Raw genomic sequence first — 14,875 nt, forward strand, 5'->3', positions numbered from 1 at the left:
ATATGTAGCTGAGGGCAGAGGAATTGTCTGATCTGGGAGCAGAGGGACATCCCGGGGACACGTAGCTGCAGGGCTAGTAACCCCTCGAGGTGGAGGGAAGTGGTGGCTGTGGGCTCCAGAGAGGCACAGGTTGTGGTTCCCTGGCAGAGGGCTCCAATGAAGGGCTTGTGGAGGGGCCCCATGAAGGGAGAAAGGACTCCCCCTGTCTGATGTCCTGAATGACCACTTTGCCATTGAAGTTCTCTGTCTGGGGGCTTCACTTATCTCCTATTCAGTTTTGTGCCCATCTTTCATTTCATGGACTCTGCTTGTTTGTGTGTGTTGGAACTGCCTGCAGTTCCTACTTAATTTGTTTATGGGTGGACAACTGAGAAGGAGAATGGAGACTAAGGGAAAATGGATGAAGAGGTTATAGAGATAGACAGAGAGACAAAGGAATAAGGACTCAGAGACAGAGTTAAAACAGGAGGGATCCAGCACGCTCCAGTGATGCTTCTCAAAGAGAGCGATTTGCACGTGTCCCCTAACTTTTATTGGAGAGTTTAGGAATGGGGAGTGGGAGGTAACTAATGAACATGTGACATGGCATAGGTTGTAACATTAGTTCAATTGACAATCAGGTAATCAAAGAGAAGGAGGTTAATCAAACATGTGACTTGGTATGGAATGTGGTCTAACAAGGTGGTAACTAGGACCCTGTGGCAAATAATGTCCTGCTCAGGAATTCTTTTGTCCTTTGGACTGAAGATTTGGAAACACAATAATCAAAAAGTAACATGACCATGAGTCTGATCTATGCATACACAAGATACAATATCAATACACCAATAATACTTTCAAGATGCTAATATACCTTGTATGCTACAGTGTGGGAATGGTGACCCAAGGCTCTTGCTGGGATATGACAAGGAAATCACTTTAAAAGACTGATATATATCTATTTAAGGTCGCCAAGGAATTCAGCTATGTAATTCCTAAATGAAAACTCAAGTCAACAGTCAACCTTTTATGGAGTTTAATTACAAACAGGAGGAAGAAAGGAATTAGAGATAGAGAGAGAAAGGGGAGAGAAGGGAATAGGGCTTAAATACCCTTCTGTTTAGGCTGGGCCAAAAGGCCCAAGCCCTTAGATAGCTGGGGCAAAGAAAAGAGATCAGTCCCTATTACTCACGTGACCAAAATGGAGAAACAGTCTCAGAGGCCCCCACCTTCAGCTTCCTTCAGAGCAAGCTTCTCAGAGCACACTCCAACCACTCAGACAAACTCCTCAACCACCACCCCTCTATCTTTAAGGAAAACATCCAAGTTCCCTCCCCTCAGTTCTCACATCTACCAATCACTGTCCATCAATTTCCCTGTGCCAATGAAGGCTCTAGCTTAACCCAGGACCGCCCAGAGGTCTCTGGCTTTGCACATGTCTGTTGAAGGTCATATTTTCAAATAATTAAATCTTTGATCCTTTGCTACAGACCTTCCTAAATCCTGTTAACCTGAGTAGGTTAGAGATTGGAATAATTAAATTTTGATCTATGCTGCAGCCCTTCCTCAATCCTGTTAGGACTGAGTAGGATGGAGATTGATTCCAAGTATCTCCATTGTATCAATTCTAAAATCAATCATGACTCAAAGAAATTCCTGTTCTATGCTTAAGCATAGGTCAAAGTCCTTTCCATTGTTCAGCAAAAGGTTTCTGTCCTAAAGTAATCTTAAGAAGGGAGGAGGAGGAAACTCTCATGCCAATGGGGTTCACATTCCAATAGCCAAGACCCACTATCAATAGGAAATTTTTCAAGTATGAAATTTCCCAATGGTGAAATTTCCAACATTTATAAGTCTAAGAAATTTTGAGGTTTACAGGGAATGCTGTCCGAATTCTTGCTGCATTGCTCTAGTGACTGCCTTTGCTAAAAGCAAATTGAAGCCATTTGTGGATATGGAGCTTTGAGGGGATGTTGTGTTAGGAGTTTGCCCTTTAGCCTTACTCCTAGCCATCATCTCCCTTCTGTGCAGCTGTGAATTCTAGTTGAGAACACAGTCCCGAAGGAGCTGTTACATTGATGTGTGTGTATGTTTGTGTGTGCTCAAATATGACCAAGTAATTTGTTCATGACTATCTCCACAGTTTTTATATATGATATTCTTCACTTGCTCATTGTTTCTATATTTAGTTCATTTTTCTTGGTTACTTGAAGAAAAGATTAACTCTCCCTGTAAGGGAACTCTCTAACATCTAAGGGTTAAATTTAATGGTTGGAAAATAATTTTATGAAATTATGTGGTCACCAATATTTATTATATCTTGAGTCAGAAATTTATTTACAAAATGGAGAGGAAACAATAAAGGAGAGAAATGTGAAGAGGTTAGAGAGGTTATCTATCCTATCAACCTAAATGATTTTTCTGGGTTTGTTTAATCCAGGTAGAGATTAATTAGCTCTCAACCAGGAAGGCTGGTGGTGAGTAACCACTTAGTCTCCTTGAAGATGGAAGCTAGTCTCTCCAGAAACTAGGAAAGGAGTCAGCCTTTCACTGACCCGATGAAGTAGTCCAGGAGTCACAGTCTAAGCTGAAGCCGAGCTTCCAGCCCACAATCCAAGCCCCAGTCTCCAGCAAAGCTCCCTCGAGGACTCTCCCTAGTCAGAAGATAATCTCTTCAGACTATCTTCTCAAAGACAGTTTGCTCTGAGGGATTTCAGGGCTTGCTTCTATGGTGACTTCTTGTTACTGCCCCTCTTCACAGGGGCCAATCACAGTTTTCAAATTATCTAATACTGCCCAGGAAGCAGTGTCTGTGAGATTTACACCACTCATCCTCTGAAGATGTCAACTCTTATCAAAGGATTCACAAGGTTCTGGCTGAGTTAAAAGGCTGGAGCTCTCCAAGTAAGTGAGTTTACAAATATGTGTTCTCTCAATACTATTAGTAACTTTTTGGGGAATGTGCTATTATTTATTATCCCCCATTACAGATGAAGAATGTAAGGTTCAGATAGTAGTGATATGCCCAGAATCACAGGGCTGATGAGTATTAGAGATCATTCTGACTCTAATTTCATTTCTCAATTCTTTCCTGACCCCAAGGGGTAAAGAATTCCCAAAGGCGGGGGGAGGGGGGGGAAATTTCATTCAGAGCCTGTCCTCACCTGAAGGCATGATCATGGAAATAGGAAACAACATTAATGTTACACAGCCAGTTGTGAGAATGAAATCTGTCCCAGATTCTCTGCTCTGGTTCCCAATGATTGTCCTGAATGCAAACTAGCTGTATAATAGGGACTCTGGGACTCCCTTTGATTCTCTTAGTTTCAATTGAAAGGGGGGTTTCAGGGAGGACTAGCACCTCTGTGGTGAGGACTTGCTGAGCCCCTTTGAGGGTTACATTCCTACTTGGCTGTCTACCTGTCATGTAACTCTGACCTGTGACTCCAAGAAGCTGTAGCAGGGCCAGCAGCACCCCCTGGTAAACCTGTATTGTCTGATGGGCTCAATCAGGTTGAGAGTAATGGGCGGTGTATGGTGTTATGATTAAAATTTAGGGGAAACTGAGGCAAGGTGGAAATTAGTTTCTCTGCAAGGAGTATTATATTTTTAGAGGTTTATTAAAGATTAAGAACTTAAGAATATACAAGTAAGAAAAGTACATGTGAAGGAGGGCCGAGAGGCCCATTCAACCTCACCTACATCATGAAAGACCCATCTGCTTGCAAGCGGAAACAGGAAAAGAGAATCAGTATGCTTTTACAACCAGTTAAATAGAACTTTTGATCCCGCCCAGGTGAGGATCTCAGTGAGATTACACAGCATTCTGGGAGCCAGAACAAGGACTTCTGGGGTTTGGAGTCCAGAATTCAAGTCTCCATTTTTACAATGGACAAACCTTACAGTGATTTAGTGTAAAAAATAGACTCGAATACAGGACTACAATCCCCATGGAAACTAATTTCTACCTGCCTCAGTCTCCCCATATTCCTAAATTTTAACTGTTACATTAGGGAGCATCTATGCCAGGCACATGAAGACTCCCCTATTGGAATGGATGGATAAGAACCATTTGTTCCAAGGAACATGAAGCTGGCTGAAGCAGGCTCTGTGGAGTAATTAGAACTTGGTCAGACATAGAGGATTCCAAGGTCTTGCATGGCATCCCAGGCCATTCCAGGCATCCTTGTCTCTGGAATTCAGTGACTCTGGAAAAGAGAGTGAGACTGATGCCTTCAGATAACTCTGCCTCACTTGAATCCAATTCACAAGCAAGTTAAGACATCACCCCTTGATGTTGTTGGTTCTTTTAAAAAATGAGGGGCCAATAACAAGAACAACCCATTTAAATGGATGTCAGGCTCTAAATAGGCTCCTCAAGTTTCTGTCGACTTTCTTCCTTGAAAGGTTTCATCTCACCTCCTTTCCTGCTGAGGAAGAAAAGAAGATGCAATTAGGCTTCAAGTAGTACAGGTAGGTGTATGAGTTTCTGTTAGGGATGTAGCATGGGGTTCTCCAGCTCTATTAGAACCCTTTTCAGTCTTTGTTGAGAGGGGATTGGTCTAGACCAGTGTTCTCCAGAGTGGGCACCAATAAGCTGGCTTCCCCCATCAGGAGTTGCACAGGTGCTCCTGGGAAATTCATATCCCCAGCAATGAAATATCCCCCCTTTGCCTCAGATTACCTGCTGTCTTTGGGTCCAGCACAGTGATTAAAACCCCAGGACACAATGACTCTGCTTGCTGTTCCTGCCAACCTCAGCTCCTGGCAGCTCTAAGAAGGGCAGAACACCCAAGGACATTGGGAAGGAGCAGCTGGGCTCCAAGCAAGGTGAAAGAATCTCTGCTTCAGGTGGATTGACCAGACAGACTAGCTGAGACATACTGAACATTTATCCTGAAATGCACAGAAATCAAGCAACCTGGGCTGGGTTGGGACACAATTCTGAGACTTCTTGCCTCTCCCAAAGGATCCAAGCCATTTCTGGAAACTGGCAATCTTAAAGTGGAAACACTAGGCATGTTGATCCCCAATCCCTCAACTAGCAAAGAAAATTCCTCACTCCTTGGCTCCTATTTCTCAGAGGCCACTCAGGACTAGCTGCCTTAGGGTAGATGGTCTGAACTGTCCTCTTTTCCAGGCAAACGGGAGGAATAACATCACCCCTCTTGGGAAGGAACAGATTTACATCCCATTTCTGCAGGTCTCCCTATATCCCTGGGGCAGGGTTATGCAGATATTAATAATGGCAGCTGCCATTTGGGGGATCCCTGGAGTTAGTGACAAACATTTCCTGTGTCCTCTCTCATGGGATGCTCAGGAAGACCTTATTAAGGATCCTCTCCTGGCCCTGCCAGTCAGTGCAGACTATAGGAAGAACTTCATAGGGGTCAGGCCAGCCCCTTCCCAGGAGCCCTTCCAGGCCTTTCCCTTAGTGAACCCTGAGGAGCTTCCTCTGAGCAGCCCCCCAGAAGGGGCAGAGAGAAGGCAGAGCAGGGAGGAAGGAAGGGACCAGCTTCAGGGAGGTGTGAGAGGAGATGCTGAGGCTGCTTGAGAGAGGCTGCAGGGAAGGTTCTCTCCCCTCTTCTCTCTTTGCCCTCCCCAATGGCTTGTCAGAGGATACAGCCTGGGCTCTGGGGCCCCCCAGCTGGGCTCTCAGTCCCATCCCTCCCTGGGCTCCCTGATGACTCTGAGTCAGATGCTGTGCAGGAAGCAGCTGCTGCCCTGAGCTGAAGGACTCCACAGCCTGGGGATGTTTTTGTTTAGGCCTCCATCACTGTGGGATGGGAACTCATCATACTGCTGACAGTAGTAATGTGCACCATCCTCAGCCTGCACCCCACTGATTGTGAGAGTAAAATCTGTCCCAGATCTACTGCCACTGAAGCGGGCAGGGACCCCAGACTCCAGCTTATCAGCATCATAAATAAGAACTTTGGGAGGTTTTCCTGGAGGCTGCTGGTACCAGGCTAAAATACTGCTAATGTCCTCACTGGCCCTGCAGCTGATGGTGACTGTCTCTCCCAGAGCCACAGACAGGGAGGCTGGAGTCTGGGTCATCACAGTGGCTGTCCTGGACTCTGGGATGGGAAAAAGAAATGAGGAAAAGCAGATTCAGGTAAAGAACCACATCCAGGGGCCATGAATTCCCCAGTGAGTCCCCTCATCTCACACCATCTGTTTTGTGCCTCAGTCTGACATGACATCCCCATTGGCTGTAGAGACCATCTCCATCTGCCTCCCTCATACAGTCTATAATTCTGGAACCTCCTGCAGAACCTCCCCTCTGTGTCAGCCTGTGGCTGGTGTTACCCTGAGCCCAGAGCACCAGGAGGCAGAGGAGCTGGGATGGGGACATCATTGTGTCCTCTGTAGAGCTGCAGGCAGAGAGCTCTGAGCCCAGAATGAGGCAGACGGGGACAGAGACGTATTTATATGTCAGGACAGCCTTGTGCAGGGGCTGAGACCTCCCCACACAAAACAGACCCAGAACCACCTCTGGCCTCTCAGCTTTATCTCCAGAGGCCAGATGAAGGCCAGCCTCTATATTGGGATTAGCAGAGTGTGTTATCTCATGCTTATATGGTCTCTCTGGTTCCATCTCTGCCCAGGGTAGCTGCAGGGTCACAGGGAAAGACCAAGTTGGTTGTGGCTAACACAAGGGAGGCCTCTCTGTCTCCCCAGAAGAGACCAGACCTCTGAGCCTAGAGCAGAGTCAGTGAGGAGGAGAGAGAGATGTTTGCTATAACAATCTGACCAGTGGTTGCTATATAATTTTCCTTTGTGGGTTGTAGCTTGAGAAGGAGAAGGGAGCCTGAGAAAAATGGATGATAAATGAAGACTCAAAGACAAGATAAGGCCCTAGCTCCTTATAATATTTTCCTTTGAAAATTAATTAAAGGAAAATATGAGAAATAAGAGAACACGTGGAAGTAAGAATTCCGAGATAGAAAGCATGTGGGCTAGGAAGGATAAAGAGAGATAGAAGGAAGAACTCCAAGGTTGCAGGAATCAAGAGAGAGAATCGCGCCCCTCACCCCAGCATTTATTGTGGATTGAGAGGTGATCAATGAATACATAACATAGCACATAGGTCTTAACATTGGTTGAATAGACAATGACAAGAGCAGAGGAAGTGGGGATTCACCTGACATGCACTTTTCAGAGGAATGTGGTTTGACAAGCTGAGGGGTAAGCCTTTGTGGCTTAGGCTCAGGAATTCTCCTGCCCTTGGAACTGTCTATACATTGATCATTAACTGATCTGATCAAGTATTTAATACATCAACCATACTTCCCAGATGCCAACATGCCTGGTATGCTACATTTGCACTGTAGAGGGCAGAAAAGTCATTAGAAAAGGGAAAAGACATGATTAAGAGGTTAGTTTAAGAGCAATGAAAAGATGCAGGAGGAGAAGGAAGGAGGCTAAGAGTGGGAGGAGGAAGACACAAGCCCCTGAGACAGCAGCAAGTGAAACCTGGGCTGACAGAAAGATGGGCCTGACTAGTGGGGGGAAATGGACTGACCCTCTTCAAGGCTGATCTCTGCATTCATGTGCCTGTGACTTCCCTACCATCTTCTGTACTTGGGTCTCCTCCCTCCCTTGTTTGATTCAGGTCATCTGCAGGGGATCCACAGACAATGGAAAGATGTAACATCATGGGTGGGCAGGAGATTCATAGGCTATGATGAATAACTTGCTAGTTAGAGGTTTGGCATTACATGATGCGGGACATTTCTCACCAGAAACAAGACATGGACAAGATACCCCTCCCCCCACCAACGTCTCCCAGAAGGGGTCCGATAAGGACATCTATGGTTGAATGACAGTCCTCTTATCTGACTGAGGGTTATTTAACTCAAGATGAATTTAATAACAAGTTTGAATTGTGAAGATTGAATTTAGCTCTCCCCTGATTGTAACAATGAAGGTACTTAGCTCTTCCTTTATTGGGAAGATTGAATTGTAATCCACAATCTATCTTTAGATTTTAATCCCCAAAAAGGTGGTAACTCAGTATTTTAAGTAGATCTACCTATTTTAACTACAAAAAGGTGTTAAGTAACTACAAAAGGTGAACCAAAAAAAAAAAAGATGTTAAGTAACCCAAAAAGGTATAATCTAACTAAAGAAGGTGGTCAGTCCTGGAGAAAAGCATTTGCTGTGATTGGTAGACATGAAATTTAGGGGAGTTGACACAAGAGAAAAAGATCTTTAAAAAGAGGACCAGAGGCCAGAAGAATATATTGTATTTGAGATTTGAGTTAGATGGAAGAACTCTGACTTGGAGTTGGACTGGAGGACAGACACTTGAGAAGAGACTGGAAGAAGAACTCGACCCTGGAGGAGCTCATGCAGGAGACCTCAGACTGCTTTCCTTTTAGATGGTCACCATTGGTGAGTGAAAGGCTGACTTAGTAACCATGCCTTTCTCAGAGGTATAAACCTTTGAGAAAGGCCCATCATCTTGAGACTTTCTTCCCTCTGATTAGGGCCTTAAAATTTCTACCTGGCTCAGAGGAAGTTGGAGTTGTCTCTCTCTCTCATTCCTTAATATCTTCCCTCTATGGTAAATAAAACTACCATAAATAACATTTTACTTTAGTAATTCATTTTGGGATTTAGAAATTAAATCACTGATGACAACCTAATAAAACTACCATTATAATTATTCAGAGTTCAACCACAATTAAAATTTAACAGAATTGGGGAGGTATTAGGACAGAGGGAATTGGGATTTCCCTAGATTGGGTTTGAGTCTCTTTCAGCTTTTGAGCTGAGGTCAGGCCTCACAGGCTGGTGGGGGGTTTCTTTTATTCCTGTCTATGCTAATCTGTGCTAGTTTTCTTAAATTCAAAGTCTTTAGCAGTAGACAGCAAGAGGAAAAGGTTCTGATCTTCAGGGCTGGTTGGACCTGTCTCTTCAGGCTGATGCCCCTAAAGACCAGCCTTATAGTTCAAACCTTTCCCCTTCAATCCTTTTGGCAGAGATCCCTGATGCTAGATAAGTAGCAGCACAGATAAGGTTTGGGAGGTTTTCCTGGTGACTGCTGGCACCAGGCTACATTACTGCTAATGCCCCAACTGGCCCTGCAGGTGATGGTGGCTCTCTCTTCCAGAGCCACACACTGGGAGGCTGGAAACTGGATCATCCCAACTCAAAATAAGCATTCCCTGTCACCACCCCCATCCTCCCCTGCACTGTAATAGCTTTATTTTTTCATGCATCTTTTGGTGATATAATTTACCCCATTTCACCTCTCTTCCCTTTTCTATCAGTGAAGTCCCTTTTTTCACCCCTTGATTTTTTTGATTATGATCCTAAACAACTTACTCCAACATCCTCTGTATGTATCTACTATGATAATGATAAAATTTTGAAGTTACAAATATCATCTTTTGAGAAAAATATAGACAGTTTGGCCTTATTGAATCGCTTATATTTTCTTTTTCTTATTTACCCTTTTATACTTCTTTTTGAGTTTTTATTTAAACATCAAATTTCCTGCTTAGGTCTGGTCTTTTCATCAAGAATGCTTGGAAATCTTCTATTTTATTAAATGATCATTCCCTTCTCCCACCTCCCTAAAAGTATACTTATTTCTGATGGATAGATGATTATTGGTTGTAAACCTGTTCCCTTGCCTTCCAGAATATCATATTCAAAGCATTCTGATCATTCAATACAGAAGCTGCTAGATCCTCTGCTTCTCACTGAGGCTCCATGATATTTCAATTATTCCTTTCTGTTTCTGTTTGAAATATCTTTTCCACAGACTAGGAATTTTTGGATTTGGCTATGAAATTCCTAGGTGTTGACATTTGGGGATTTATTGCAGATTATCTGTGCATTCTTTCAATTTCTATTTTTCCCTATTGTTCAAGAATATCAGAGTAGTTTGATAATTCTTGTAATATAGTAACTATCTTTTTTTTTTATCATGGCTTACATGTAGTCTAATAATTCTTAGATTGTCTCTCCTGGATCTTTTTGCAAGGTCAGTTTTTTTTCTTCTATATTTCATATTTTATTCTTTTTTCCCCTCCCATTCATTTTTGTTTCTTGATATGCCTTGAGGTCATCAGCTTCTATTTCCCAAATTCTAATTTTTATGGACTGCTTTTCTTTCATCACATTTTGAATCTCCTTTTCCATTTGGTTATTTCTACTTTTCCTGGAACTCTTTTCTTCATTGGATTTTTGTGCCTCTTTTTCCATTCGACAAATTCTGCTTTTCAAGCTGTTTTCTGTTTTTTTTTTTTGCATTACTTTCATTTATCTTCCCCAATTTTCCTCCACCTCTCTTATTTGATTGTGTAAGACTTAAATCAATGTCCAATACTCCAAATATTATATTTTATAAAGTTTATTAATGATGAAGTAGAAGGAATAAAAAGGAAATAGAAGTATCAAAACCTAATTATTTAACAGAAATAAGACAATGTAAATTATTTCTCCTGCCAGCTCACCTCATACCATCTCCAGCAAAACACAATCACAGGAAGAGTGTGAGAGGTGGGGTTACATGGGAATAGTAGTGATAGGGTTCAAATTGTAATTACACAATTGTTGAAATCCCTCTTGAGTGATTCCAGCACCTGGGACCAATTTCTATATTTCTTTGTTGTTTTGTATGTGGTTGCTTTGATTTCACTGTCTCCTACTGAGTTTATGCCTTGCTCTTCTTTTTCCCCTTAGACATTTTCTACAATTAGGTGCTTCTTTTGCTGTTGACTCATTTTCCCAGTCTTTTAAATATATATATATATATATATATATATATTTTTTTTTTTTTACAATTATATCTTAAAGGTGGGCTCTGTTTTCAGAGTAGAGGGGGCATTCTATTAAACTACAATTTTCTTCTCAGCTCTAGTTCTCAATTTCTACAACTTGCACTACTTCCATGGTGGTATGATGGCCTATGGGCTGAGAGCTCTAGAAGCTGTTGATTCAGTCTCCTCTCAGTACTGCTGATGGCTTGAAGAGCTCAGAGGCCTGGGAGCTGCATTGCCCTGGATTCAGGAGCCTCACCACAGGCTTAAATAGGCCAAATGTCAGAGACTTGGGGACCTCACTGCAGGCCAGTGCCATACCTTGGGACTTCAAGGTTGAGTTAGGCCTGGGGTGCTCTGTTGTTGACTTAGGTAGGGTCCCAGCATCTCAAAATTGTTCTGTGCTCAGACTCAGAACCCAGTACACTAGATATGTGTCAGTTGGCCCCCACTTTTCTGCCATGGTTTTTTAATATTTTTCTTTTTGCTATGATTTTGGTTTACTGTTTAGACATGGTGCATGATGGTGGACAGGAGACCAGGGCATGAATTGTCTCAAAATTTTATCTCTTTCTGGTACCATTGGCCACTCCTTCTGATCAATAGCAATGCTTTAGCAGGGAATAAGATTACAAGAGGAACCTGGAAATCACCTACAAATCATGCCAAAGATCAAAGGAAGACAATTTACATATTGTCTCACATATTTGTTATAATTCACATCCTAGTGATATGTGCCAAATTAGGAGAAACTATTGAGGTAGTGCTGGTCAAGGTCTATGATCCTCTGATCTCTAAATTACAGATGCAATCCAGTCAGGAATCCTCAGCTCCAGAGGAGTAGGACACCAGAAGAGCATCATGACGTTGGTATGATGAATTTAAAGTTATAACAGTAAAGATTTGGATATCTTAATGAACTCATCTCAAGGTGGCACAGAGCAAAGCTGGTCTATTTCCCTCATCTCTCCCAACACAAATAAGTATGAAAACAAGACTCAAACTCCTGGCCCAGCCCTCTCATCTCCTTAGGGTCTAGGCTTCCTAGTAATTCCAACTCTATTCCATGGTTTTGTCAGTGATACTCTTCTTACCCATTCCTCATCCTCATCTCCATTCAGACTCCCTTAACTATCACATTCCTCCATCCAAGAGGCACACCCCTACCTCTCTATCCCTTTCCACTCTTCTTTTGTGTATGGGGTGAGGCTTTTCCCCCCTAGTTTTTATTTAGAATATTTTCCCATTGTTACATGATTCATGTAAAGAAAGTCTTTATCCAACAAGATGGATGGTTAATCCAGATATCTTCTGTTCAATGGATTTGTAGTCAGATAAGCTCAGTGAGATTGCTCCTTTCCTCCTCAGTTCAGAAAGGGAAAAGGTAATGTATCCTCAACTACTCATGTGTTTTTCTTTGCGGGAGCTTCCATTCCCATCCCCTGTTGGGAGCCAAGGTTCTATCTCCTTTTTGCATGAGATAATACTGTAAAACCCAGTCCTTGTGTTTTCTTCAATATCTTTCTCTTCCACAGTCTTAACATCTTTCCTTTCCCACAGATCTGACAGGTATACTAATCTAGGTTCACCTAATTTATCATTTCATCCTTTATATTTACATCATTTAACCATTTTGAATTTATCTTGGCATGGTGTAAGGGTGTAAGATGTTGATCTAAATTAAATTTTCCCCATACTGGTTTCCAATTTTCCCAGTAGTTTTTGTCAAATAGTTCTTTTCCCAAAAGGTGGGGTTTGGGTTTATAGAACACTAGATTACTGTGGTCATTTACCCCTAGTCTGTTCCATTGATAAACCCTTCTGTCTCTTGACCAGGACAATATTGTTTTAATGACCATTGCTTTATAGTACAGTTTAAGATCTGGTACTGCTAGAACCCCATCCTTCACATTTTTTAAATTATTTCCCTTGATATTAATCTTTTGTTCTTCCAAATGGATTTCATTACAATTTTTTCTAGTTCTATGAAAAAGTTTTTTGGTAGTTTGATAGGTATGCTACTGAATAAAGATTAATTGGGATAGATTGTCATTTTTATTATATTGGCTCATCCTACCCAGGAGCAATTAATGTTTTTCCAATTGCTTAGATCAAGTTTTAATTGTGTGAAGTGTTTTCTAGTTGTGTTCATAAGATTCCTGTGTTTGTCTTGGCAGACAGATTCCTAAATATTTATGTTGTCTTGAGTGATTTAAAGTGGAGTTTCTCTTTCTATCTTCTGCTGCTGAGTTTTGTTGGGAATAAATATATAGACAGGCTGATGATCTATGTAGGTTTATCTTGTACCTTGAAACTTTACTGAAGTTGTTAATTATTTCTACTAGCCTATAGTTGATTTTTGGGGGTTCTTCAAATATACCATCATATTATCTGCAAGAGTGGTAGTTTAGTCTCCTCATTGTCTACTTTCATCCCATCAATTTATTTTTCTTCTCTAATTGCTACTGCTAGCATTTCTAGTACAATATTGAATAAAAGAGGTGATCATGGGCATCCTTGCTTCACTCTAGATCTTATTGGGAAAGTTTCTAACTTGTCCCCATTGCAGATGATACTGGCTGATGGTTTTAAATATATACTATTTTTTATTTTTAAGGAAAGGCTATACTATTACTATACTTTCAAGTGTTTTCAATAGGAATTGGTGTTGTATTTTGTCAAAGGTTTTTTCTGCATCTATTGATATAATCATGTGATTTCTGTTGGTTTGATTATTGATATGGTAAATTATATGGACAGTTTTCCTAATATTAAACGATGCTGGCATTTCTAGTATAAATCCCACCTGATCATAATGGATAATCCTCGTGATCACTTGCTGGATTCTTTTTGCTAGTATTTTACGTAATATTTTTGCATCTATGTTCATTAAGGAGATTGGTCTTTAGTTTTCTTCCTTGGTTTCTGGTCTGCCTGGCTTTGGAATCAGTACCATATTAATGTCATAAAAGGAATTTGGTAAAACTCCTTCCTAAGAAAAAACCCCCAGGGCCAGATGGATTCTATCAAACAAAAAAACATCTAATCACAATACTATAAAGATTATTTCACAAAACAAGCAAAGTACCGTTTCCTCTTTTCACTACTTGTCTCTGGGTCTTATTAAAATGGTTTCTGCCACCTTATGAATACTAGTCCTGATTTTTTCTACTGTGTACCCAGCCCAGCCCCATTTCATAAATTATGAATTCACTGTGTGGACTCCAAGATGATAAGAAAGATTGGTGCTATTTCTGAAACTCATTCCACATTGTTTGCATTGATACGGTTTCTCTCGAGTGTGGATCCTCTGATGACTAGCAAGATTGGAGCTCTGTCGGAATGCCTTTCCACATTGCTTGCATTCATAAGGTTTCTCCCCAGTGTGGACTCTCTGATGTATAGCAAGAGTGCATCTCTGTCGGAATGACTTTCCACATTGCTTGCATTCATAGGGTTTCTCCCCAGTGTGCATTCTCTGATGTACAGCAAGACTGGAGTTATTTGTGAATGTCGTTCCACAATGACTGCATTCATAAGGTTTCTCTCCAGTATGGATTCTCTGATGTACAGCAAGATGGGAACTCTGACTGAATGTCTTTCCACACTGCTTGCATTCATAAGGTTTCTCCCCAGTGTGGATTCTCTGATGTACAGCAAGACTGGAGTTATTTGTGAATATCTTTCCACACTGATTGCATTCATAAAGTTTCTCACCTGCACGGATTTTCTGATGTACAGAAAGATGGGAGCTCTGATTGAATGTCTTTCCACACTGCTTGAATTCATACGGTCTCTCACCAGTGTTGATGCTCTGATGTCTAACAAGACTGACCCTGGGCATAAAAGTCTTTTTACAATGATTACTTTCAGTAGATTTTTCCTTCGTGTGCATTCTTTGATGTTCAATATGAGATGAATTTTGAGTTGCAACACCAAATTCTCTGAAATCAAAGTTATCAGAACCATTATTCATGAATCTTTGTAGGTCCGTTTCTTCCACAGGAAGGCTCATGTCTGTTGAATTAGCCTTCTTTTTAGGTCTGACCTCTCCTCCTAAAAGAAACAAACAGTAAAACATAAATATATAGTGACATATACGCATATATCTCTATCTA

The 14,875-nt window shown here is 41.6% G+C and overlaps 1 protein-coding gene and 1 gene segment (V, D, J or C); both read right to left on the reverse strand.

Annotated features, from left to right (window-relative positions):
• Nucleotides 1-5,673: 5,673 nt before the first annotated feature.
• Nucleotides 5,674-6,371, reverse strand: LOC100619305 (immunoglobulin kappa variable 1D-13-like). The segment is given in 2 exon segments: nt 5,674-6,059; nt 6,292-6,371. Coding segments are annotated over 2 exon segments (435 nt in total).
• Nucleotides 6,372-10,332: 3,961 nt separating this feature from the next.
• LOC130456467 (zinc finger protein 664-like) overlaps nt 10,333-14,875 on the reverse strand; it is a 29,421-nt gene continuing 24,878 nt past the window's right edge. The window contains exon 7 of the mRNA XM_056812671.1: nt 10,333-14,813. Within this exon, the coding sequence (XP_056668649.1) occupies nt 13,960-14,813 (854 nt within the window). The 3' untranslated portion in view covers nt 10,333-13,959. The remainder of the gene's footprint in view (nt 14,814-14,875) is intronic.

Source organism: Monodelphis domestica, chromosome 1 (genome assembly GCF_027887165.1).
Source record: "Monodelphis domestica isolate mMonDom1 chromosome 1, mMonDom1.pri, whole genome shotgun sequence".
NCBI classification, from domain to species: domain Eukaryota; kingdom Metazoa; phylum Chordata; class Mammalia; order Didelphimorphia; family Didelphidae; genus Monodelphis; species Monodelphis domestica.